Genomic DNA, 22,587 nt, shown 5'->3' on the forward strand with positions numbered 1-22,587 from the left:
TACTGAGATGCTGGTCAGCTGGAGCTTGATAACGGTAGATTGCAGACAAATGTAGATCCATTCCCGATACACACTCAGCGACATAATTCTGGATGCAGAAACTGTTGCGTTCGGGCTTCGCACAAAGCTTGCATTGGACAGCAGCAAACAGCGGCGGCCTGAGCCGATTGCTTTCTATTTATAGAGCAACGTTTTTAGGTGGCAGGCAAGCATGACCTCCGTGGAAGAGGCCCTTCCGCACGCGCTGCTGCGGCTGTTCCCGGGCACGGAGGCGGCCAACCCGGCCAACTACCTGCGCCGCCGCATCGCGTTGTGGCTCGCCGCCAGCCCTGACCAGGGCCGCGGCCTGGGCCCCCACACCGCGCAGCTCTCCAACGTGGCGAACTACTTGCGGAACGAGGAGGGGGCGCTGTGGATGAACGCCAAGCTGCAGCTCCCAAAGCTCAAGCCGCTCTTGTTCGAGGCCGAGGCCCGCGGCGTGTTCCTGTACAGCTGCGTCGCCGGTGGGGAAAGCACTCCAGCTCCTCCTGCTGCCACTGCAGCTAGCTTTGTGGCTAAGGCTGGGGATGACGGCGGCTGGGTCACCGTCGGAGCTGGTAAAGGCGCTGCCACAGCTGATGCGGGGGCAAGCGGCGGCAGCCGTCACCGGTGGGCCGGGGGCGGCCGCAGTAACGGGGGCCGCGACGCGCACCTGTCATGCCGGCGGGAGTTAGTGCAGCTAGACATGGGGGTGATGTGGCGTGCGGCTCAAATGGCCCCAAAGGCGGCGGCACCAGGACCGCCAGCAGCTTCGCACACAGGCGCCAGTGCTGGTGGCGGCAGTTGTAACGGCGATTGCAAGGGCGGCGACGGTCGCTGCATTCCGGCTGCGCCCGGGCTGGCAGGGCATTCAGGCAACGGGCAAGTGATGAGTCTGCAGGCGGCACCGCACGCCGGCGTAGGACCCAGTAGCAGCTGCAGCGGCGACAGCAGCTGCGTCGCTGAGAGCAGCGGCCTCAGCCCCGGCGGCAATAGCATCGCCAGCAACGGCAAGGGCATGAGCTGGGCTGCAATCGCGGCAACTGCGCGGCCCGAGCGCTTTGATACAGCAGCAGCGACAGCAACAGTTGCGCCGATGCGCCTGCCCGCGGCGGCGGGATCCCTGCCCAGGGTTATCACAGTGGCCAGGCACGCGCTGGCAGCGGCGCGTCCCAGGGAGTGGAGCACCGCCGCTACCAGCATCAGCACGGGGCCCAGCGGCAAGGGCGCCGCAGCCGCGGGGGGAACGATAGGTATTGCTAATGCTGCCGTACTCCGCAACGCGCTGCTGCAGCTGTTCCCGGGCACGGAGGCGGCCAACCCGGCCAACTACCTGCGCCGCCGCATCGCGCTGTGGCTCGCCGCCAGCCCTGACCAGGGCCGCGGCCTGGGCCCCCGCACCGCGCGGCTCTCCAACGTGGCGAACTACTTGCGGAACGAGGAGGGGGCACTGTGGATGAACGCCAAGCTGCAGCTCCCAAAGCTCAAGCCGCTCTTGTTCGAGGCTGAGGCCCGCGGCGTGTTCATGTACAGCTGCGTCGCGGGTGGGGGCAGCGGTGGCGCGGCCGCGGGCCGCGGCGCCAGTCGGCAGGAGCTCGTGCAGCTGGAAGTTGCCGCGGTGATGGGAGGCGGCAGCGCCAAAGCGGGTGGCAATGCCGTAGTGGCGCCGGAGCTCGCGGCGCCGGGGCCGAAACCGGTCGCCACGCACACCAGCGAGGGCAGCCGGCCTGGCGCGGCAGCAACAACGGCAGCCGGTCACGAGGTGTGTGCGCCGGCCGACACGCTGGCGTCGGGGCTGGCAAGCCCGAGCGCATCCTTCGACGCGGATTGGGAGGAGGCAACAGCAGACGCGGCGCCGGCTGCTGGCAGCGGCGCGGCAGGCTCCTCAGCGGGCGCCTCCAGCGCAGCAGCAGCACTACTGCCGTACGTTCTGCCGCGTGCTGCGGAGATTTGCGTGGTGGCTGACGCTTACAGCCCCGAGCTTATTGCCATGCTGCAGCACTGCGGCTGCTGCACACGCATCGGGCTTGCGGCACAGGCGCACGGCGACTGCCCGACGCTGGTGTCGCTGTACGCACCGCCGGCGCTCATGCGGCTCGAGCCAGTGGAGGGATGCGAGGAGACGGTAGTGCAGTGGCCGGCTGCTGTGTACCTGGTCGATCCGCTGGCGGCGGCCGCGTCCTACGGCGGCAGCGCGGACGGCGACTTTGCGGCGGCGGCGCTGCTCTGCAGCCTGCAGCCGCTGCTGGAGGAGCAGTCGGTGGCCAAGGTGGTGCACGGTGGGGACCGCAGCTGCGGCGGTGGCCGCGCCCTGGCGTGCCTGCAGGCGGCGATAGGTGCCTTCACCGGCGGCGCTGCGAGTAGCGGCGGCAGGGACGGAAGCGGGGTCTTCAGCATTCAACCGTTGCTCGATACCCGTGACGGGCTGGCTGCGCTTGAGGTCAGCCTGGGCCTGCCGCATGCGGCTAGTGACAGTGATGTGCCGCCGCAGATGCCGGGTGCCTCATTCGACAGTGCTGCTTCTCACGCTGACTCTAGTGCGGCAGTCGCGTGGCTGCGCGGCCTGCATGCGCACGTGTCCCGGCTGCGTGACGCGCTGGCGGGCACGGGGCTGTGGGCGGACCGGCCGCAGCTGCTGGCGGCGCTGACGGCCCGTCACTTTGCGGCGCTGCGGGAGGACGCCCAGGCGGCGCTGGGGGCAGCTGGAGGGGATGAGGACGCGGCTGCCCGTGTTCTGACGCGGCCGCTGGGCCCGAGCCAACTGGAGGTGGCGGCGCGGGCGGCACGGCACCTGCCCGAGCTGTGGGCGGCGCTTGAAGCAGCTCTGTTGAGGCCATAGGAGCAGGTAGAAGCGCAACGTAGTCGCCATTTCACCACGTTCGACGACAACCTACCTGTCATAGGGCATATGTTGTGCATCGGGTAGCAAAAGCAATGGGGCACACATAGGGGCTAACTTGCCACCATTGTTGGATGAGGATGAAAAGGCAGCAGACGAGCAGGTGGTCGCGTCGCGTGGAGAGGCATGTGAGCGCAATGGACGGCGATGGGAAGTCGTGGGAGGCATGAGGAAGGATGCCATGCTACGGCGGTGGCGTGCGTTACGAAACAGCGTGAAGCGCATACCGAACGTGCATGGGATGAGTGCGCCATGGGGTCATCCAGTTGGGACGGGGGAAGGACCGGCCTGAGCCGTGGGTGAACCGGTGGAGTGCGGTGGGCAGGGAAAATTCAGGTTCAGGTTTTAACTCACTTTCAGGCTCACGGGGAGGAGAGGGGAGCCGCAGCTGGCTTTCCCTCAGAGGCTGAGGTTAAGATACAGCCGATTTGGGTACCGACAGGGAATTAAGAGTGAGAGACAGGACGGGGTTGGGGGTTTCGGAGGAGGGCAGGTGAAGGATGAGCAGCAGCAGGGAGCGGGCGCGGCATGCTAACGGGCTAAACATGTTTGGCAGAGGGCCACATTCCATGGGTACGAATGTACGATGTGGACCCTTATGGACCCTGTGAACCGCCGCATGGCCACCATCACGCTGCTCGAGTGTGCGGAACAAGAGGCAGCGGAGGGAACGCAGCAGCACGAGGATCCCCCTGCACCACTAGAGATCGCCAAGGCTGAAGCGGTGACAGGGTTTTGGAGGAGGCTGTACGACTTCGCGGGGCTAGGGGTGCCGAGGAAGGGATGGCGCGAGGTTGGGCCGGCACATCCCCTGCTGGCGGTGCAAGGGGGCCGCATCAGGGTGCAGTGGGAAGAGTAGGAGGAAACTTTATGAGGCACGTGCTCAGACCCCCAACCACTGAAACATAGCGGCAGGGGCAAGGGAAGGGGACCGCGGCGAGGAGGACGCGTGAGGTGACGGCGAGCGGTGGAGGAGGTAAGGGTTGGTTGCGTTGGTGGGCACTTCCGGGAACCTAGTCGAATAGCGTATTAGGAAGGGGGGGGGGGGAGTGCAGGGCGGAGGGCGGAGGAGGTAGCGTGGGGGAGATATGCATTGTGATGAGCGAGGCTTGACGAGTAGGCCCTTGGTCGCCAGTCAAGCGCAAACAAACTTGATGCACACATACCTGCTCCATATTCAGACTTGTATCACTCAGGCTTATGCGCTATGCACTGACATTGCATGCTATCCATTTTTGCCGGTTTGTCTGTGGGCATGTACCAATTGCTTGAATGCGAGTTCTGATTTTGACTGATTTCGAGGCCGTATCTCCTTTCTGTGTGGCGAGGTAGCCAGCCTGGACAATTGCCGCGATCGGAAGGGCGAACATTGCGTTATGGCCTCAACCTCAGCAAATCCCGCGCCTGGTGGGACGACCGCCCGTGACGGGTCGGTGGCAGCCTCTACCCAACAGTGCGCGGGCGGCGTGCGGACTCTTGTTGTCCCGGTCGCAGCTCTGAGGTCAGGGCCGCCTTCTGCGCCTGTGACTGGGAGGCCTGCGGCGGGACCGCCACCAGGGGCGCAACCAACAGCAAAGCCTGTCCCTGTGGGGCTTACGGGAGCTAGCGCAACGCAGACTGCTTCATCATCACCTCACAAACATGCAGCCAGCCCAGCGGCGATGCCACGCACGCTTGTCATCCCTGTAGCAGCGCTGCAGGGCCGGGTGGAAGCCAGGCCGGGAGGTGCCGGCAAGGGCACGGTTGTCAGGCCTGCGACAGTTACTGGCGTGATCAAAGCCGGAAGCAGTAGCAGCATCGTTGTGCCTGTGGCCGCGTTGCAAGGGGCCGGCGCAAGGCCCGGTGCTGGCAGACCCGAAGCAGCAGGAGGCGGCAAGGCCAGCAACGGCGCGGCAGCGGTGGCGCCCACAGTGGCAGCAGCCGCGAAGCGCAGCCAAGCAACTGCTGGGCCCCAGGCGTCGGCCGCTGGCGCGGCAGTGCAGGCGCCGCCGCGGGCCGTTGCAGTGGCGCCGCCTGTAGGGCCAGAGGCAATGGCAGTGGCGCAAGGCGGATCCGGGTCAGGTGGAGGCGCTGGGTCTGGTGGTGGAGTCGAGTCAGGCGGAGGTGCTGCGGATGCCACGCCTGGATCCACCTCTCCCGGCAGTCGAGGCGCAGCAAGGTTGGCAGCCGGAGCGCTGAAGGCGGCTGCGGCGTCCAGCGCCGCTGCTGCCGAGGACGCAGCGAAGGCAGCGGCGGTCAGGCCGCGGGCGGCAGCCCTCACATCACATGTAGCGAGTCAGGCAGCGGGAGCAGCTGCCCTGCGGGGTGAGGCAGCGCATGTTGCAATGGCAGCAACAGCGACGGCGCCAGAGAGGCCCACACGGCCGCGGGTATCAAGGGCTGGGGCCGGCTCCCCAACCGTTCGGCCTGCAGTTGACGTGCGCGCGCTGCTAGGGGACGACAACGATGAAGCTGCTGGCCTCCTGCTTGAGCCGGCGCAGCAGGCCGTGGCGTCCAGTAATGGCGACCCGTGCCCAACAGTTGCCGAGCAGCTGCCCACAACGGACGCGCATGGCAACTACTTGCCGGCCTCTTTTCAGGAGCCTGCGCTGCCGGAAGCTGGCGTGTACGTGGTGGCTGACCCGTACGGCGAGGAGCTCATTGCCATGCTGCAGCACTGCGGCTGCTGCACACGCATCGGGCTTGCGGTGCAGGCGCACGGTGGCAGGCCGGCGCTAGTCAGCGTCTACGCACCGCCGGCGCTCATGCAGGTTGAAGGACCGGAGGGACATCTGGTGCAGTGGCCGGCCGCTGTGTACCTGGTTGATCCCCTAGCGGCGGCCGCCTCCTACGGCGGCGGCGCGGACGGCGACTTTGCGGCGGCGGCGCTGCTCTGCAGCCTGCAGCCGCTGCTGGAATCAACGTCGATCAGCAAAATGATCTACGGCGGCGGCGGCGCGCTGGCATGCTTGGAGGAGGCGATCAGGGCAAGCAGCGGGGATGGGTCGAGGGCCATGTGCAGCCAAGATGTGCAGGACATTCGTATTGTGCTGACTAGTCTACAAGATATGTTGGGTGTGCCACACACCCCGCCGCTCCAGGCAGCGCAGACGGCGGGGCCGGATAGCAGCGTGGCGTGGCTGCGCGGCCTGCATGCGCACGTGGCCCGGCTGCGTGACGCGCTGGCGGGCACGGGGCTATGGGCGGACCGGCCGCAGCTGCTGGCGGCGCTGACGGCCCGTCACTTTGCGGCGCTGCGGGAGGACGCCCAGGCGGCGCTGGGGGCAGCTGGAGGGAATGAGGACGCGGCGGCCCGCGCGCTGACGCGGCCGCTGGGCCCGAGCCAACTGGAGGTGGCGGCGCGGGCGGCGCGGCACCTGCCCGAGCTGTGGGCGGCGCTGGTGCAGGAGGCGGTGCCGTGGGTGGCGGTGCATGCGTCGGCGGCTGCATTGATGCTAAGCCGCCACCGGATAGCAGCTGCTGCTACCTAGATTAAAGAATGCAGGCGGGACTTGGAATAAGGAGTTGGGCTGTAGCTATATCACGGCAGACATGAGCAGTGTGTGGTAATGTTTGCACAGCAAAGCGCATTGTGGACAACATCGGGAGTGTGTGGTCATGGACAAGTACTGTGCGATGCAGCGCACGTTTCTATTTGAGCCAACCTGCGGGCAATGGTGTAGGAGAACGTGAGTGTGCGACAGGATTACGAACTAGCGGCGCGTGCCCAAGTGCACCGCCCACACGGCGGGCGGCAGGTCCAGCAAAGCTGTCATGGTGCAAGTGCTGTCATATGCATCCTATTGTATCTCTGGAGCCAGCCCGCTGCTGGAGCGAGCTGGGCGAAACCAGGGACGTCACTTCATTTGCGTGCTAAAACGTGTCTTACAAATAAGACAGCCGTGCTGCCCAAGTAGGTGTTTCACTTATGTGCAGTCCTCACGCTCGGGGCGCTTGGCCAGGCGATAGCACCAGACACTGATACCCCACGCGGGACGCGTGACACGTCGCGCCAGCAATCAGCAATCGACGTGCTTGAATTAACATAACACAAGCGAACAGCAGTATGCCGGTCCTGGCCCCAGGCCGCTGTAAGGCTCCCTGGAGTATACCGCAGTACCGTACCCATGCAAGTACCACAAGGGCATCTAGGTGATTGAGTGGCAAGGGGCATGGTTACATAATCTCGTGCTCGTGTACCCCAAAAGCAGTGTCCCATTGACACCGAAGAAATGAAAGCTAGTGTGAATGCAAATGCAAGACGCCATCGAGTGCTCCAGGCTAGCAAGCAGCAAGAAAGAAGATGAGCGCCATGAGAAGATCCAGTTGACACGCCATGAATCCAAAAGTGCATACCCCAGCAGGGGCTCGTCGCCCAGGACCAGAAACCGGCGGCGGACGCCATCGAACAGCGGGACAGAGAGGTGATGCTGTTCTTGTTGGGGGCCTTTGGGGGTTGGCAGGTCCACGGCTGGGGGGACCGGAGTTGAGCCGACGCCACGGCCACCACGAGCGCCACGAGGAGCGCCACGGAGAACTTCATTAGATCACTAGATACTAGATAACTAGATACTCCTGAGGCAGGCGGGCAGCCCCTCGCCCCCGCCCCTCCTTGCACCCGTGGCCCCGCCACAGAAGGCCTTTCCGCCATTCCGAACCAGGGATGTTGCGGACGTTGTCGCCGGACTCTCCACAACTCTGCCGGCGTAAGGATGGCCGTTTTAACCCTAAATCCAAGCGGTGTTGACCATGTTCTGATGCGCGAAACCTCCCAAGTCTCTTGAGAAGTCAAACCCCCTGCTTTGGACGGAGTCACCTCGTGATCTTGATGCATAAATGGATAGGTAACGCTTACTTGTGACTACGATATCCGTCCAGCTCCCCGAATTTGCGAGGGGAAACTTTCGGGTCTGCATGAACCCTGCTGCATGCATGCTGCTTCTCCAGCAGAATTTCACCATGTTTTGCGTACCGTGAGTCTTACATACTGTAAGGTCGGTAGGTAGGCAATCCTAAACACATACGGGGAGAGCCAAAGTACGCAAATTGGCTCTCGCACCGCCAATCCGACCTTTTCTGCACCGCCTCTTTGGTGCACAACACCTCGGACTCACACGGAGGCTGGACGAAGGCGAGGGGGCTGTTGCTAGCCAGGTGGGGCCTGCAAACAGAGCGTTCAAAGGGCTCTGCCTGGCGGCCCTTTCCGGGACGGGGCAGTCACGTCACACCGAGCGTTGCCCGTCTAGGGAATGCATTCGGATCATTGGCTTGATTGCAATGTCAGCGAGCCAGATCACCTCTAGCGGCTTCTCACAACAGCTCGATTTCCTCCATCGGAGAGGTCACGTTGGCGCGAATCCTCTTTGAATTGCGTAACGTGCTTGCGCATGTCCGGGAGAATGCATGTGCCTATCAAGTGTAGCTGCTGAATTGACGCATTTCGTCCTGTCGGGGCGTCTCGACAATCCCCGGTGCCATCGGTGCAGGCCTTGACTTCGCCCCTGGAGAGCGCGCGCCCTCTGGAGCGCGCAGAAACGTCGGGATAAGATGGACAGGTCGCTTCTCTCCAGGACCTCTCCACGCATGCAGCTCGGCCGTCCCCAGCAGCTCCCGCCTCCGACCGTGCCTCTTGCGCAAGTCCCCCGACTGCAGAGACGCTGCGTTGTCGGCAGCCGGGTGTGCCAGCCAGTGGTTGCTGTCCGGCCAGGCAGGGCATCCGCTGGTCGTGGCGGGCGGCTCGTGGTGAGTTACATGCGGGAAGGCCAGCTTCGTTTTCCCGGGCACGTGCAGACTGGGGTTTTGCAACACCCCTCCCTTCTTGCGTTCTCTGTGGCCTCCCGCCAACACCCATGCAACATTCCATGCTGCCGGATACATCATCAGGTTTCTTCTGTGGATATGTCCAACTCGCCCCTGTCATCAATGGACGCCGGCGAGGGCCTTGACATCATGTTTGACAACAACAGCGACGCGGAGTGCACGGTGGTGACGGTAGAGGGCAAGGACAAGGCGCACCTGCTGATGAGCCTGACCGGCGGCTTCTCCAGCGCCGGCCTGACCGTCATCTCCGCCTCCATCACCAGTGACGACGGCCGCGTGCTGGATGTCTTCCGCGTGCAGACCGCTGATGGCAAGAAGGTGCGGTATTCGGCGCGGCGTGCTTGTCTGGGTAACTGGATAATGCGTCTTTGCCAGGGTCGTGCTGCCTCGCGGGTTTGCAATATGAGCAGGCATGGCCCTAGCGGCATTCGCCTGCCCCAGACCTGTTGGCCATGCTAGAGGCCGTGGATGAAGGCGTGCTATGCGCAGGCGAGTGCGGAACCTGCCACCCATCCTAGCCGTGCCACTCACGTCCGCACAGGTGCCCGAGGAGCAGTTCCCGTCCGTGCGTGAGCACATCCTGTCTGTGACCGCCACCAGCAGCCGCTCCTCCATGCCCGCCATCTACGGCATCGTGGCCGCCGCGGAGGTGGAGCGCCTGAAGCCACTGCGCAGCCAGTCGACGCAGAACGACGTGGATGCGCTGGAGCTGGCCGCGGCGGAGATGACGCAGGCGGTGGCGGAGCTGGTGGCCACAGAGCGGGACATCATTCGCATGCGGTGAGGGCGGATAGAGATTGAAGATGCGGGCAGAGGGACGGGGGCTGCGACGAGGGCTGCGACGAGGGGCATGCTTGGAGGGCATCTAGGGGGTTGGCCACAGGTTGCCTGGAGGGAAAGAACATTAGGAGTGATTGGCAGGTGTAAAGCGCCAGCAGCAAGCATTGGAGTTTGCAGTCGTGGTACCGCGTGCAGCGTCGAATGTCCATACGTCTGCACATGGCTTCATCCACAACTCCTAACTCGGCCTCCATTACCAATCTTGACCTGCAGCGCCAGCAACGCGGACGCGCGCACCCTCCAGACCAAGGAGGCCAACCGAACCGAGGCCGCTGCCGGCCTGGAGCGCAAGATGGCGGCCATGCAGGTGCGGCGACGCGATACAGGGCAGCTGTCGGGGGAAAGGGCATTCCTGCCCGAAAGGGGAGACACAGGAGCGGAAAGGCACGGAGCAGTAATATGCAGCTGCGTAAGCGGCACTTCGGTGTTAGCAAGTACAACATAAGTCCCAGCGGCACCGCTACCGTATCACAACGACCTCTTAACCCGACTCTCTTCCTGCTATAGGCTGTGCTGGCCGCCCGCCGCAACCTGGCCACCGAGCCGGAGAAGCCCAAGAGCCCCACGGAGAAGCTGCTGGAGACGCTCAAGCCGCCGACGCCGATGCGCGCCGCCGCGGGCGCGGGCAGCGGCAGTGGCAGTGAGATCCTGCTGCAGGTTGGTGCAGACGGGGCGGGGCGGGGTTGGGCGGGGAAGCGGGTCTCGGGCGTGCGCATGGGCATCGGGAGGAGCAGAGCGCGAAAGCTAGACGGCATATTACCTTTCATAACCTCTGTAGGAAAAACGGGAAGGTGGGGGTGCAGGAGCAGTTGACAGCTTCATGGATATAATTACATGATGAACTAGGAGAGGGCACTGTTGCCCAGGGCTTTATGGCGATGCCGAAGTTCTGGGCGCCGTCAGACCACTCACCACTGGTCTGCTCTTTTCCTTGCACAGGCTTTCAACTGGGAGTCGCACCGCCAGAAGCTGTACAAGCAGCTGATGGGCCGGGTGAAGGACATCAGCGACGCTGGCTTCACGGGCGTGTGGATGCCGCCGCCCTCGGACAGTGTCAGCCCGCAGGTGCGGCGAGGCCCGGGCAGGCAACGGGTTGAGGGTACATAGGTTGTGAGGCGCTCGCGAGGCTAGTGGGAAACGACGCGGGCTGGGCCTGCTGGGGTATATTTGGCTCAGTCAGGGCCTTATGTTGCACATGGCCGTGAGGGCTGTAGGCGAAGTTCATTAACACCACATTCGCAGGAAACGCTTTAGCAGCGGGAGTATTACGGAGGGTACGCACTGAGCTGCATTGCGGTGCGGCCAGCACACCGCCTGGGTGGGTTACCACCACCACAGTCACAAAAGCCGACGCGGGCCGTAATCACTGTCTGGTCATGTGTACACACACAGGGCTACCTGCCCCGCGACCTGTACTCGCTGGATAGCGCGTACGGCAGCGAGGCCGAGCTGCGCGAGCTCATCGCCGCCTTCCACCAGAACAACATCAAGGTCATCGCCGACATCGTGGTCAACCACCGGTGAGTGTGTGCAGCCGACGCTGAGACAGTGAAAGCAGGTTGACAAAGGGCACGTGGCGGTTGACCGGCGTTGCGGCAGGAGGCCAGGCGTGGCGGGCTGATGGCGGACAGGAGAACGACCAGCTGTGCGCGCGAGGCCCGTGTGAACCCGTCTGTGACCTGCGACCGAGACGATGTGCGCACCGTCGCGATCAATTCCCTCTTTTTCTACTTGCAGCTGCGCGAACAGCCAGGGCAGCGACGGCAAGTGGAACAAGTTCGGCGGCCGCCTGGCCTGGGACGCCTCGGCCATCTGCTCCAACAACCCGTCGTTCGGCGGCCGCGGCAACCCCAAGCAGGGCGACGACTACGCCGCCGCGCCCAACATCGACCACTCGCAGGAGCGCATCCGCAACGTGAGTCACGGGGGTGGGGGCGTAGGGTCCGCATGTGCGGAGTGGGGCGGTTTGACGGTGGCTGGGATGGCCGGGCGAACGGAAAGCACGTGGTTTGCTGGGTGCGTCAGGGAAGGTGTGTTAGCAAAAGTAGGTTCTGCGGACACCCACTCAGATGCATCTGCGAACGCGACACCACAGGACATCGTGCAATGGATGAAGTACCTGCGCAACTCGATTGGCTTCGACGGCTGGCGCTTCGACTTCGTGCGCGGCTACCTGGGCTCGTACTGCAAGCAGTACATTGACGAGACCGTGCCCGCCATGGCCTTCGGCGAGTACTGGGACAGCTGCGAGTACACGGACGGCGTGCTCAACTACAACCAGGTGGGGCAGGGGCTGTGGGCTGAATGGGCTGTCAAGCCGCATACGTCGCATTGTGAAGAGGAGCGTAATGCTACGTTGCGGCGAGACGACTTGGCTGGCTGCATGTTGTGTCAGGGTTGTATGAGCACCATATTCAGTTCGCGAGCGCCTGATTGCTTTCGTCGACTGCAGGACGCGCACCGCCAGCGCACCGTGAACTGGTGCGACTCGACGGGCGGCACTAGCGCCGCCTTTGACTTCACCACCAAGGGTATCCTCCAGGAGGCGGTGGGCCGCCGCGAGTACTGGCGCCTCGTTGACTCGCAGGTAGGTACGGCTGAGGCCATGTGGCGCGTGCTACGACCGAAGGCGGTTGCTTGGGTGCCAGACTCAGTTGACCGATGGTCATGGGAGACAAGGGCATGGCCGTTTGCAGACTGAGGAGGAAAATTGCATCGCCACAAACAAGGATAAGCATGCGGCGGAGTCGCCTCGTTAGCGTCCATCAGGGCTTGCAGCTTGCCTGTATCCAAAACCTTCCAACCGCGCTCCACAGGGCCGCCCGCCGGGTGTGATGGGCATGTGGCCCAGCCGCGCCATCACCTTCATCGACAACCACGACACGGGCTCGACTCTGAACCACTGGCCCTTCCCCAGCCGCAACCTGCCCGAGGGCTACGCCTACATCCTGACGCACCCCGGCACGCCCTGCGTCTTCTACGACCACTTCTACCAGGTGCGCGTGCCGTAGTTTGCATTGTATGCGGCAGTGAGGGACGCTTGAGCTTGCGGGGTTGCTGTACCGCGGCTTGGGGAGTAGCAGCAAGGTTTACGTGGCCTCGTCGCCGGCGCTGTGCATGGTAAATTGTAGCATGCACGCATGTGCCTTACCTTACGCCCCTGGCTCGGATGTTCACGGTCCATCATGGCTTTAATGTTCACGGTCCATCTTGCTGCAGGAGGAGAACAACCTCCGGAAGATCATCCTGGACCTGCTGAAGGTTCGTCGGCGCAACGGCCTCAACGCCAGGTGAGATGGAGAAGAGGAAAACAAGCCGTGCGTGTGCATGGGCGTGTCACCAGCACCCGCGGCGGCTTCTCGGTGCTCTGTGCAGCTGTCCAGCACGGACGGTAACCTTCCCGTGCTTGTCAATTCCACGGCACCCGCCACCGCAGCATCTACCAATTGCTCTGCCTGCCTGTCTTGCAACATGCACTAACACATGCCTCGCTGCATACGGCATTGGTGAACTACGACAGGTCGAAGGTGGTGATGAAGAAGTCGGCGGCGGACGTGTACGCGGCAATGATCGACGACAAGGTGGCGGTGAAGCTGGGGCCCGGCGACTGGTCGCCCAACCAGAGCGGCATCAAGGTCAACGGCAAGGAGCTCAAGGTCGCGGCCAGCGGCTTCCAGTTCGCCGTGTGGGAGGGCCAGCACTAAGGCGGCCGCGAGGATGCGGTGCTGCTGGAATGGGGCGAAGCAGAGCGCCTGCAGCCAGGATGGCAGCGAGGCGGAAGCAGACAGCGGCGGGCGTGGGCGGAAGGTGCCATGCCAGCGGAAGCAAGCGGTGCTGACGCGGCGTAGGACGCTGGAGGTACTTCGTGGTATAATGGCTGCGAAGTGCGTGCATCTGCGCCAACATCGGGCGACGGTATCGGCATTGTCAACGACCCGCGCCCGCATGCATGCTTGAGCAGTTGGGAGAGGCGATCGGCATACGTGCGGCTATTTCGCACGTACTTGAGGGTCAGTAGCCATTACCGCTGGCAGCCAGATGCACCAGGCAGCAGTGACGAAGGCTTGCTGTGGAGTGCAAAGGAACCGAAGCCCGCTATTCGGGTGCATGAACGGGAGCCTTGCCCGTGTTCCGTGTGTGTGTATTCCTTGGGCTCGTGGTATTCTCTTGTCATTGCAGTGGCATGGCATGGGTGTGTGCGTGTACGGTAGCCATATTTCTTATCTAACACATCGACACCTCAGGGCAGACAAGCTTTCTAGGAAGCATGAGCGGACTTGGCAAGGGTAGTAGTGAAGCACGCCATGTTGCGAGAGAGGCATTGGGTTGTGCGGGGACTGTGCCCGCTCCCAAGGTTGCGGCTGTGGCCAGAGAAGGCGACAAGCAGGCAGCTTAAACGGGGTGGGGCAGTCTTATGCCTGACGGCACAATCCGGACTCGTCCGAGAATGGAGCGTAGCGGCGGCCGGGCGCGGACTTGGCGCACACTCACCCACATTCCCGCCCGGTTTGCGCTTTGTCGGCCCTGAAAAATAAGTTTTGCGTGACATAGTGAAGACATGCTGAGGATTGCCGTGGGGTCAAAATCGAAGGGACCATGCTTGCAGCCAGGTCCTGCGCAATCTATGCGCACGGAAGAATGACATGCAAATCGTGCCTTGTGTCGGGTGGCAACCTCTGAGTTCATGTCTTCCCGCTCGTGACCTCGTGTCCTTCCAGCCTTCAGGGGTCTAGGCACAACCTCACCACCAGCTGCATGCACCGATAACCTTTCGCGACGTTTCGCACTTTCGCGTTAACGCAACTGCACTGACAGCGCGAAAAGGCTCATGCACCTGAAAAGCCCCTGGCGAAGCTGTCTCAGCCCGAAACCCACGACCCATGAAACGCATAAGCGGATTCAAATGCAAAGAAAGAGGCATGACGTGACGGTGCCACAGTGTGCACTGACAGCGCATCAACGCAGGGGTCCATGCTGCTGTCAGCTGGCTAGGCAAGTTGGCGACGGCGGCGGCCGGCACTCATGCCGGCACTGGGGCTGGATCCAGCCCTGAGCAAGGTCAAACCCTACTGCACCGGCCCGCACCGACCGAACCCGCACACAAGACTGCTTTTACACACGCTACCGGTGTCGCACCAGCCGCTGCCGTTTTGCCGGCAGGAGAGCGAGCGCCAAATGAGGGACGGCTGCAAGGGCGCTGCAGGGAGGGCGCAGGGACGCAGGGAGGAGAGGAGGGACCAACTTCCTTGTCATGCGCAATGCATTCATGTACTCAAATTGCTTATAACAGTTAGTCCATCATTGCAGCAGTGCGCCTGCAAGAATCTGAGCGGTCACGTCCAGGATCCAAAGCTGTCCACTTCCGCGCAGAAGCGATTTCCGCACTCCGTCTACACCTCATATTGTATATTGATATGAAGTGACAAATATCAATTTTACCCTGTCTTGTTCGCTCAGCCGCGACGAAATGGCGGACAAAGTGCAAAGAGTCTTTGAGCACCTCCAACATGCCTTTGAGTTTGGTAGGAACGATGTTTTACAGATATGGGAAGGAATTCGCCAAGCTCCAGCAGCAGCACGACAGCTGGAGAAGCTCCTCCTGGCCTTCGTGACCTTTGCAAACGTGAGGGATCCTCGCAATGAAGCAGATGAGATACTACATTGCATTAGCTCAAGCCAGGCTGACTGCAAACCTCTGCCTTTACCACTGGTAATTGCTTGCAGCCCCTAGTCGGCAGTGACGTCGCCCGCGCATTGCCAAACTTACTTCGGCACGTCGTCGCGGAGATGCCGCGAGCGCCTGCGCAGGTCGCTGGCAGGGCAGTTGAAGTAGTCAGCCAGCTGCTGCAGAGGCTGGCCGGCAGCCTGCGCCTGCCGGCGGCCCACAACCGTATTCGCTGCATGGAGCTTATCCTGGCAGTCCTGCGCGGCCTGCCGGGCGATGTGGAGCTGGATGAGGAGTCCGCAAAGACCGCTGTCAAGCACTTGCAGGAGCATCTGAACGACAAAGACGCCAAAGCCCGGGAGCTGGCAGTGGTGGCCCTGTGCAAGCTGGTGACTATTCAGGTACGGCACTGGTTTGCCAGAGCCTGGTGCTCCGTTGCTCACCTGGCGAAAATCAGCCGTTGTGTGCAGTGCTGCAGCTGCATGCTGGCTCCGGGTTGTGTGGGCCTATATTGTAGCTATCTGGGCAGGCCGTAAGTTTGTCCTTCACCGTATGCCGCGACAGGAGGATGTGCCGGTGGCGGAGCACGCTCCCTTCAAGGCCATCATAGACCTGCTGGAGGTCGAGACCAACAAGGTGCGTTGCGCGTCAGGACAGCGCAACGGGCATCCTCCTCTTTCACGAGCTGCCGCTCCTTGCAGACGGACTTTAAGCACCCCTCCCCCCCCCCCACACACACACCAACGCCCGCACTCCCGCACAACCAGTCCCTGAACCCCGCCCTCGCCCTCATCGTTTCCAAACCGTACAGGAGGTCCGCGCCGCCGTTGTGTCGCGCCTGCCCCTCGATGGCAGCAGCCTACCCCTGCTGCTGGCGCGCGGCGGCGGTGACGACACGGCACTGGTGGGGCAGCAGCTGTACCTGCGGCTGCGGCAGGACCTGGCGCTGGCCTCGCCGGAGGAGGATGAGGGGCAAGTCGGAAGTGGACGCGTTGCCGCCAGGTGCGGGGCGCGAGGCGCTGGTGCTTGGGATGAGAGGGCGGGGTGGCACTAGGAGAGCGCCAGTTGCTGCGGTGCCAGCTGTCAGTGGAGCAGTGGTGCAGCACTGCGGTGTGGTTCTCCCAAGGGTTCGCCCTTCTGACCGCGCCGTTAATCATGCCCTCTTGCATGCCTGTGTTGCCGTGTGCCCGCAGCCCGCAGATGCGCCGGGAGTTGCTGTGGACAGGGCTGCAGGAGGGCCGGCTGGAGGTGCGCAAGGCTGCACAGGAGCTGCTTGGCAAATGGTTCGTCGAGGACGCTGCCGGCGACGTGACTCGGCTGGTGGCGGCACTGGGGCCGCAGGAGAGCCCAGGTACGTATGCTCAGGATGGATGATGGGCTGGGGATTGCAGATGGCAGCAGTGTGGGGCAGGGTCAGGTCGAGGGGAGTTGGGCCAGGGCGTAAGGTGGCGGTGCAAGGGGGAGCACGACTCTTTGAGCCTTGTCTCGCGTTTCACTCGCCTGTTCCTTTGCTGCCGGTGCAGAGCTGTGCGACCTTGTGCTGGACCAGCTGGCGCAGCTACAGCACTGGCAGCCGCAGGCCTGGCTGCAGGCCGCAGCCGATGCCGCTGACCCCGGCGCCAGCCCGCGCGCCCTGGCCGCCGCAGCTGTCCCCGCTGCTGCTGCCTCGGCCATCCCGGCGGCCTTGACCCCGGCCCGGGCGTACGTGTGGCTGCACGCGTGCCGGCAGGTGGACCAGCTGGTGCGCAGCAGCGGCCAGGCGGCGGCCACCCGCATGGCGGCCAGCGCGGCACAGGCGGAGGCCAGCGCCGGCGCGCAGGCGGAGGCGGTGGGTGCAGGGCGAATGAGGCTGGGGAGGGGGCCGGCTGCTCACGGGCTTGTGTACTGACCTTGCACTGTGCGAGCGGGCACGGGCTGGGTACGGGGTTGCGGTCTTGCTGCGGCCGATGCGGGCTATGCACCCCACCTCGGCCCGTCACTGCCCGCACCTCGCACCGTTAACCCTTGTGCCACAGGCTCTGGACGCCTTCTTGCCCTCCGCCGCTGACATGGCTCAGCTGTGCCTGCGCGTCGCCCAGGCTGGTGGGTTGGGTGCGCGACAAGATGGGGCGGGATGGCTTCCGGTGAACACACGAGGAGTCACCGCTAGTGTTGCGTACACGCAGCTCACGCGGCACACTCTTGCGGTTTGCACAGGCCCGGCACACCGCTACGTGGCGTCTGTGCTGCTGCAGCTGTCGGCCCTGCCCGCCTTTAACTGGGTGGATGCCGCCAGCCGGGCCGTGGCGGTGGAGGTGCTGCAGCAGCTGATTGCGGCGCCGGCAGTAAGCATGATGTGCGTCCGGGCGTGCTACACATGGGGTACCAGCATCTACCACCTGTCACTTGCTGCGATCTCATGGCCGTCACGAGGGCGATATCGCACATGTGTTGATAAAACTTACACTGATAAGCGTTTCCGTGTCAACAGGGCGGATGAGACCTCTGGCAGCAACGGCAGCGGCAACGGCCGCCTGCCACCTCTGGGCTGCGGTGGGGGTGGCCACTGGGAGGACGCCGTGCTGACGCTGGCGACGGCGGTGCTGGGCGGCGGTGGCAGCGGCGGCGGCGCCCTGGTGGAGGCCTGCCTGCCGCTGATCCTGAGCCTGGCGGAGCAGCTGAGCGTGAACCAGGAGACCGCAGACACGGAAGGTGAGAGGCTGCGTCCTCAACTGAAGCTGGGGTAATGTGGATAGGATCAGCGGGCTCAAAGCGAAAGGCGGCAGCAACCACCGCCTTCCAGCCCTATGTTGACCCAGTCCCTTCCTGCCGCAGCTCCCGAGGGCGCCATGCTCCAAGTGCTGGGCTACCTGCGACTGCTCATGGTGCGTGCCGGTGCCAGCGTGTCGCCCGCTGCCTCGGCGCCGCTGCCTCCCGGCATCTACGCTGCCGGCACAGGCAACGAAGCGGCGGCTGGCACCGACCAGGCCGGCGGCGGCCCTGGTGATGGCGATGGCGATCAGGGCGAGGAGGAGGAGGAGGAGGAGGAGGAGGAGGAGGTGGAGCGGCGTATCAGCTTGGAGCAGGCGGTGCGGAAGCTGGCAGGGCACGCCGGACGCCATGCGTCGCCCGCAGTGCGGTGAGTTGGCCTTGCTGTCTGTGGCAGGACACATCTTGCGGCTGTGGTCCCGTCAGGGGGCTGCCCGCACCAGCTCAGCAGCAGACCTATGTATACCTTGCCTATGTGTATACCTAACCTATTGCGGCACCTCTTGAGCCTCCTTCCCCACGCTCTGTCAGGGCGGCCGCGGTGCGCTGCCACGTGGTGCTGGCGCTGCGCGACGGCGGCCTGGAGCGCGCGCTGCCCGCCGCCCTGTCCGTCATGGCGCCGCTGCTGCCCCTGCCCGGCGCCCGCGACAGCCGCAACAGCAGCGGCGGCGCCTCGGCAGCCCAGAGCCGCAAGGAGGCAGAGTGGCAGCAGCTGCCGCGCCGCGCTGCCGTGCAGGGCCTGGTGGACCTGTCGCTACTGTGGGGTGAGCCAGTGGTAACGGCCGCGCTGCGGCGGGCGGTGGCGGCAGCGGCGGGCGCGGCGCAGGTGGCGGCGGTGACGGAGCGCATGGCGGCGGTGGGCGTGATGGCGGTGGACGGAGTCGACGGCGGCGCTGCTACTGCTATGGCACCGACGGAGGAGGGTGCACAGCCAGCGGTGCCACCTCCCCAGGCGGCCGTGGGCGTGGTGCAGATACTGCTGCAGCTCACGGAGGGGTTGGTGCGCAAGCTGCAGGTGCGGCGGTGCAGCACGCGGCCTGAGGCCCCTTGCTGCCACTGACGCATTTGACCTCTTTCTTACGCACACCAACCTAGCACACGCCCGGAGCAAGTACCCGTTCCTGCTTGTCCATTGTCGCCTTCCGGCTCTCTCAATCCTTCTCCTGGCCATGCGCAGGGTTATGATGACTACGCAGAGGCGGCTGGCCCAGCGGCGGACGCGCTGCTGGGCTGCGCGCGGCTGGCGGCGCAGTGGGGTAGCCAGCAGCGCCTGGCCGCCTACAGCCGCCAGCACCAGGCCCGCGGCGCCGGCTTCAGCGCCACGGCGGTGAGGCGGTCGGCTGGCGGGCGGGTTGCGGGTGGACGGAGCGGGGAGGAAGGGCGGGGGCTTAGCGCATGTGCGGGGACAGCCCCGGCTGTGTGCATGCGGGCCGATGCGCAGCCGCAGGCTTGGGCAGCATTAACGCGTGTACGGGCGTCTGGTTCGGGCGTGGTATTCGAGCTCGTCGACGACGCCCGGCCGCGTCTTAAGCCTCTCCTGCCCTGTGCAGGCCGAGCTGGCTGAGCTGCTCCTGGTGCGGCTGCAGTTGGCGCGTGTGAGCCCTGCGCTGGAGCAGCAGCCGCAGCTGCTGGCAGTCGTGCACATGGCGCTGGGCAGCGTGAGGGTGAGCGACGCCGGATGCCTGCCTGCATGCCTGCCTGCGTGCCTGCCTGCCTGCTTGATGATGAGCAATTTTGACATCGTTCTTCGGAGCCCTTGATGCGTGTGCATAACCCACTCATGTTGCCATTTGCACTTGGCTCCAAGCCGCGACTATCCCTCTACAACTGCCGCCCCACATCTGCACCTCCGCACCTACAGGAGCTGGCCGCGCAGCCCAACGCCGGCGGCGCCGCCTACCGGCAGCTTCTGGCGGCGGCGTTCCTGCCCGCCGCGCGCTGCGCCATGGCGCTGCCGCCGCCGCCGGGCGCTGCCGCCACAGCCAAGTGTGCGGCGCCCGAGCTGATGGAGGGCATGGCGCGCGAGCTGGGGGCGGCCAGCGCGGCGGCGGCTGACGCAGCGGCGGCTCAGCTACCGGACATAGACGAGGATGCAGAGGGTTAGAAACGTGGTTGCCTAAGACGGGCGTACGGGGCTTATGCGGTACTCGAGTGCTTTGTCCGTCGTGGCGCTCATTTTGTGCTTTACTGAAAATGGGTACGACAAGTTTCTGCTGTTCTTGTGACTGTACGAATCTGGGCTGTGTGCCACTGCGCGCACAGATGAGAACGAGGCTGAGGATGACGACGTGGGCAGCCGGCCGGATGGCGGCGTGCGGCAGCAGCCGCACCAGCATTCGCAGCGGCAGCAGCGGCTGGCGGAGGTGGCGGCTGCCGCGGCCCAGCTGGGCAAGATGGTGCTGGAAGAGCTGGCGCTGGTGGCCATTGAGCGGGACGAGGCGGCGGGGGCGGGCAGCGAGGCGGATGCTTCTCAGGGCGGTGGCGGCAGCAAGCGGGCGGGCACCAGCAGGCGGCGGCGCAGCCCGCTGGACACACACGGCGACAAGGCGGCGCAGGCCTACACGGAGGAGCTGTGCAAGGTGGGTGCTGGCAGGAGGTAGGATGTGTTAGTCGGCATACCCACCGACACTCGCATGTGGTGTTGCAGTCAGCGAACAACGCCGCCCAGCTCGCGTTGCCATACAGCACATGCGCCGCATTTAGTACGGTACCTTGCCGGTCATGTAACCTCCAGCAGCATTGCCGGCAGCAGCTCAACCTGGGCTGATTCCAAATCCCAATGCCCCCTCCTGTCCCCCTTCCCCTCATCCTGCCCATCCTCTGTTCTAACACAGCTGCCTTCACTGCTGCTGCCGGCGCCGGTGCTGATGGCTGTGGGCGGTGACGACCTGGCAGCACTGGGCTTCCTGGGTCGCCGCGCGGTGCGATTCGCGGAGACGGAGCTGCGGCCCGACAAGGTGGTGACCGAAGCGGCGCTGAGAAAGCTCAGGGTGAGAGCGGGCGGCGGCTGCGGGAAGGGGCGTGGATGGTGATGCAAGCGCGGCGCGGTCAGTGTGGGGACGGGCACGAGCAGTCTCTGGGGGCATAGGGCTTGACCAGTGCGATGCAGCTGACGACAGAACGTACACGTTAAGCATGTCGCCGGTACCATTTCACCTCCCGTACTGCTGTGCCGCACCACCACACACCGTGTGTTTCGTGCCGTACGCTGTATACTGTGCGGTACAGGACCTGGTGGAGGACGTGGAGAACACGCGGCAGGAGCGGGCGGGGTCGGCGGCACTGACGGAGGAGGACGCCGCGCCGCTGCTGGAGGTGAGCGGTAGAGCCTGCGCGGTGCCCAGGCGGGCCTGCGAACTCTTACGCGACCTGTTGTTGCAGTGTCTACCGATACCTTTTAACTGTGAACCACCGCACACTTGTGCGAATCGTATCGTACGTTTTTCATGCTCCGCACAGGCGCTGCTGGCCCGGCTGGCGGTGCTGCCCAGCCAGGCGCAGGTGACGGCCGAGGTGGAGGCGGACGAGACATGGGACCTGACCAGCGGAAGCGGCGGCGACCAGGCGCAGCAGCCCGCCGGCTCCTCTCGCCGGAGTGGGGGCGGCAGCGGCAGCCGGGCTACCAAGTCTACCAGCACTGCCGCCACAGGCCGTGCCACCCGTGCTACCAGGTGGGGTCCGAAGGTTGCGTCTGGGGCTCTGGGTGCAGTTGCAGAAGCAGGGATGGGTGCAGGTCCTGGCTGCTGGGTCACCATATCACTGCGGCACTCGTACACGGCCGTCACAACGGCTGAAGATTTGATGCATACCAACTCATATGCTTGGCCACGTCTTTGTCGCGACAGGTCCAAGGCCGCGGCCACCGGCGGTCGGACCCGGCGAAACGACCTGCGCCCCGTCCGCGAGGATGACGATGAGGAGGACGAGGACGATGGCGATGAGGGCGGTGACGCGGCCAGCGCGGGCGACGACAGCAGTGACGACGGCGACGCGGTGGATGTGGTGCGCAAGCGTGGCAAGGCTGCGGAAGCCGCGGCGGGCAGCAAGGCCCGCGGCGCCGCTGCTGCGAAGCCCTCTTCGTCTCAGACCTCTGCTGCTGCGCCTGCTGGAGAGCGGCGCTCCAGCCGGGCCGCGGCGGCCAAGGCCGCGGAGAAGATGCAAGTGCTGAAGGATAACGATAAGGTGGCGGCGCGGCTGGTGCGGCTGTCACAGGGGGAGGCACGGTAGCAGCGTGTGCTGGTTGCCATGCACGCCAGGCGCAGGCCGCTGGGTGAAGCGAGAGTGCTGATTTAGTTCCACAGCAACATGCTGCTGCTATCTGCAGCATTTGGTCGTATTGATGGGGTCCCGATTCTTTTTGCTTTGCTAGCTGCTGTCCCCAGCCATGCGGACATGGGCCTGCAGCTGGCACTGTAATGGGAGCTACCAGATGGAGTAGCCGACCTTCAGCAGCACATAACCGTACACGACCGAATCCTCTGCCATCCCAGCTGCTCCAAGCTGCAGACGCAAGCGGCAGGCCGAACAAGCTCCTGCCTATGTCAAGCCGTCATCTATGTAAACAGAAGGCTTGGCTCGGTCGCCTGGGCTCAGAGCTTCAAAAGTTGCATGGTTCTGG

At 64.3% G+C, this 22,587-nt stretch overlaps 4 protein-coding genes across 4 annotated transcripts; all 4 read left to right on the top strand.

Moving 5' to 3' along the window:
- Window positions 1–63: 63 nt before the first annotated feature.
- On the top strand, window positions 64–4,235 carry CHLRE_08g362350v5 (uncharacterized protein). The gene has a single exon (XM_043064847.1). The coding sequence runs from the start codon at window positions 212–214 to the stop codon at window positions 2,855–2,857; it is 2,646 nt and encodes an 881-aa protein (XP_042921848.1). The 5' UTR covers window positions 64–211; the 3' UTR covers window positions 2,858–4,235.
- A 68-nt stretch (window positions 4,236–4,303) lies between these two features.
- CHLRE_08g362400v5 (uncharacterized protein) lies at window positions 4,304–7,003 on the top strand. Its single transcript, XM_043064848.1, has one exon. The coding sequence runs from the start codon at window positions 4,579–4,581 to the stop codon at window positions 6,385–6,387; it is 1,809 nt and encodes a 602-aa protein (XP_042921849.1). The 5' UTR covers window positions 4,304–4,578; the 3' UTR covers window positions 6,388–7,003.
- An 880-nt stretch (window positions 7,004–7,883) lies between these two features.
- Window positions 7,884–14,244, top strand: CHLRE_08g362450v5 (uncharacterized protein). The gene is made up of 14 exons (XM_001695962.2): window positions 7,884–8,050; window positions 8,383–8,638; window positions 8,780–9,034; window positions 9,258–9,496; window positions 9,770–9,863; window positions 10,064–10,213; window positions 10,496–10,621; window positions 10,949–11,076; window positions 11,294–11,471; window positions 11,652–11,837; window positions 12,009–12,143; window positions 12,373–12,552; window positions 12,776–12,846; window positions 13,077–14,244. Exons 2-14 carry the CDS (start codon window positions 8,444–8,446, stop codon window positions 13,258–13,260), a joined length of 2,121 nt encoding a protein of 706 aa, XP_001696014.2. The 5' UTR covers window positions 7,884–8,050; window positions 8,383–8,443; the 3' UTR covers window positions 13,261–14,244.
- A 609-nt stretch (window positions 14,245–14,853) lies between these two features.
- Window positions 14,854–22,542, top strand: CHLRE_08g362500v5 (uncharacterized protein). Its single transcript, XM_001695963.2, has 19 exons — window positions 14,854–15,179; window positions 15,281–15,622; window positions 15,786–15,857; window positions 16,033–16,223; window positions 16,415–16,572; window positions 16,745–17,049; window positions 17,237–17,303; window positions 17,418–17,556; window positions 17,692–17,912; window positions 18,036–18,339; window positions 18,501–18,984; window positions 19,147–19,296; window positions 19,520–19,633; window positions 19,831–20,068; window positions 20,232–20,548; window positions 20,804–20,959; window positions 21,198–21,284; window positions 21,429–21,640; window positions 21,815–22,542. The coding sequence occupies exons 2-19, from the start codon at window positions 15,344–15,346 to the stop codon at window positions 22,194–22,196; spliced, it is 3,876 nt and encodes a 1,291-aa protein (XP_001696015.2). The 5' UTR covers window positions 14,854–15,179; window positions 15,281–15,343; the 3' UTR covers window positions 22,197–22,542.
- The last annotated feature ends 45 nt before the right edge of the window (window positions 22,543–22,587 follow it).

Source organism: Chlamydomonas reinhardtii, chromosome 8, assembly GCF_000002595.2.
Source record: "Chlamydomonas reinhardtii strain CC-503 cw92 mt+ chromosome 8, whole genome shotgun sequence".
Lineage (NCBI taxonomy): Eukaryota > Viridiplantae > Chlorophyta > Chlorophyceae > Chlamydomonadales > Chlamydomonadaceae > Chlamydomonas > Chlamydomonas reinhardtii.

What these genes read in the sequence shown, in the direction of transcription:
- CHLRE_08g362450v5 (XM_001695962.2), top strand. Translation starts at nt 8,444, where the DNA reads ATGGACAGGTCGCTTCTCTCCAGGACCTCTCCACGCATGCAGCTCGGC. An exon ending in GCAAGATGGCGGCCATGCAG is followed by an intron (nt 9,864 to 10,063) that starts GTGCGGCGACGC and finishes TTCCTGCTATAG; the next exon opens with GCTGTGCTGGCCGCCCGCCG. An exon ending in CGGACAGTGTCAGCCCGCAG is followed by an intron (nt 10,622 to 10,948) that starts GTGCGGCGAGGC and finishes GTACACACACAG; the next exon opens with GGCTACCTGCCCCGCGACCT.
- CHLRE_08g362400v5 (XM_043064848.1), top strand. Translation starts at nt 4,579, where the DNA reads ATGCCACGCACGCTTGTCATCCCTGTAGCAGCGCTGCAGGGCCGGGTG.
- CHLRE_08g362500v5 (XM_001695963.2), top strand. Translation starts at nt 15,344, where the DNA reads ATGCCGCGAGCGCCTGCGCAGGTCGCTGGCAGGGCAGTTGAAGTAGTC. An exon ending in CCTGCGCGTCGCCCAGGCTG is followed by an intron (nt 17,304 to 17,417) that starts GTGGGTTGGGTG and finishes CGGTTTGCACAG; the next exon opens with GCCCGGCACACCGCTACGTG. An exon ending in GCGCCGGCAGTAAGCATGAT is followed by an intron (nt 17,557 to 17,691) that starts GTGCGTCCGGGC and finishes CCGTGTCAACAG; the next exon opens with GGCGGATGAGACCTCTGGCA.
- CHLRE_08g362350v5 (XM_043064847.1), top strand. Translation starts at nt 212, where the DNA reads ATGACCTCCGTGGAAGAGGCCCTTCCGCACGCGCTGCTGCGGCTGTTC.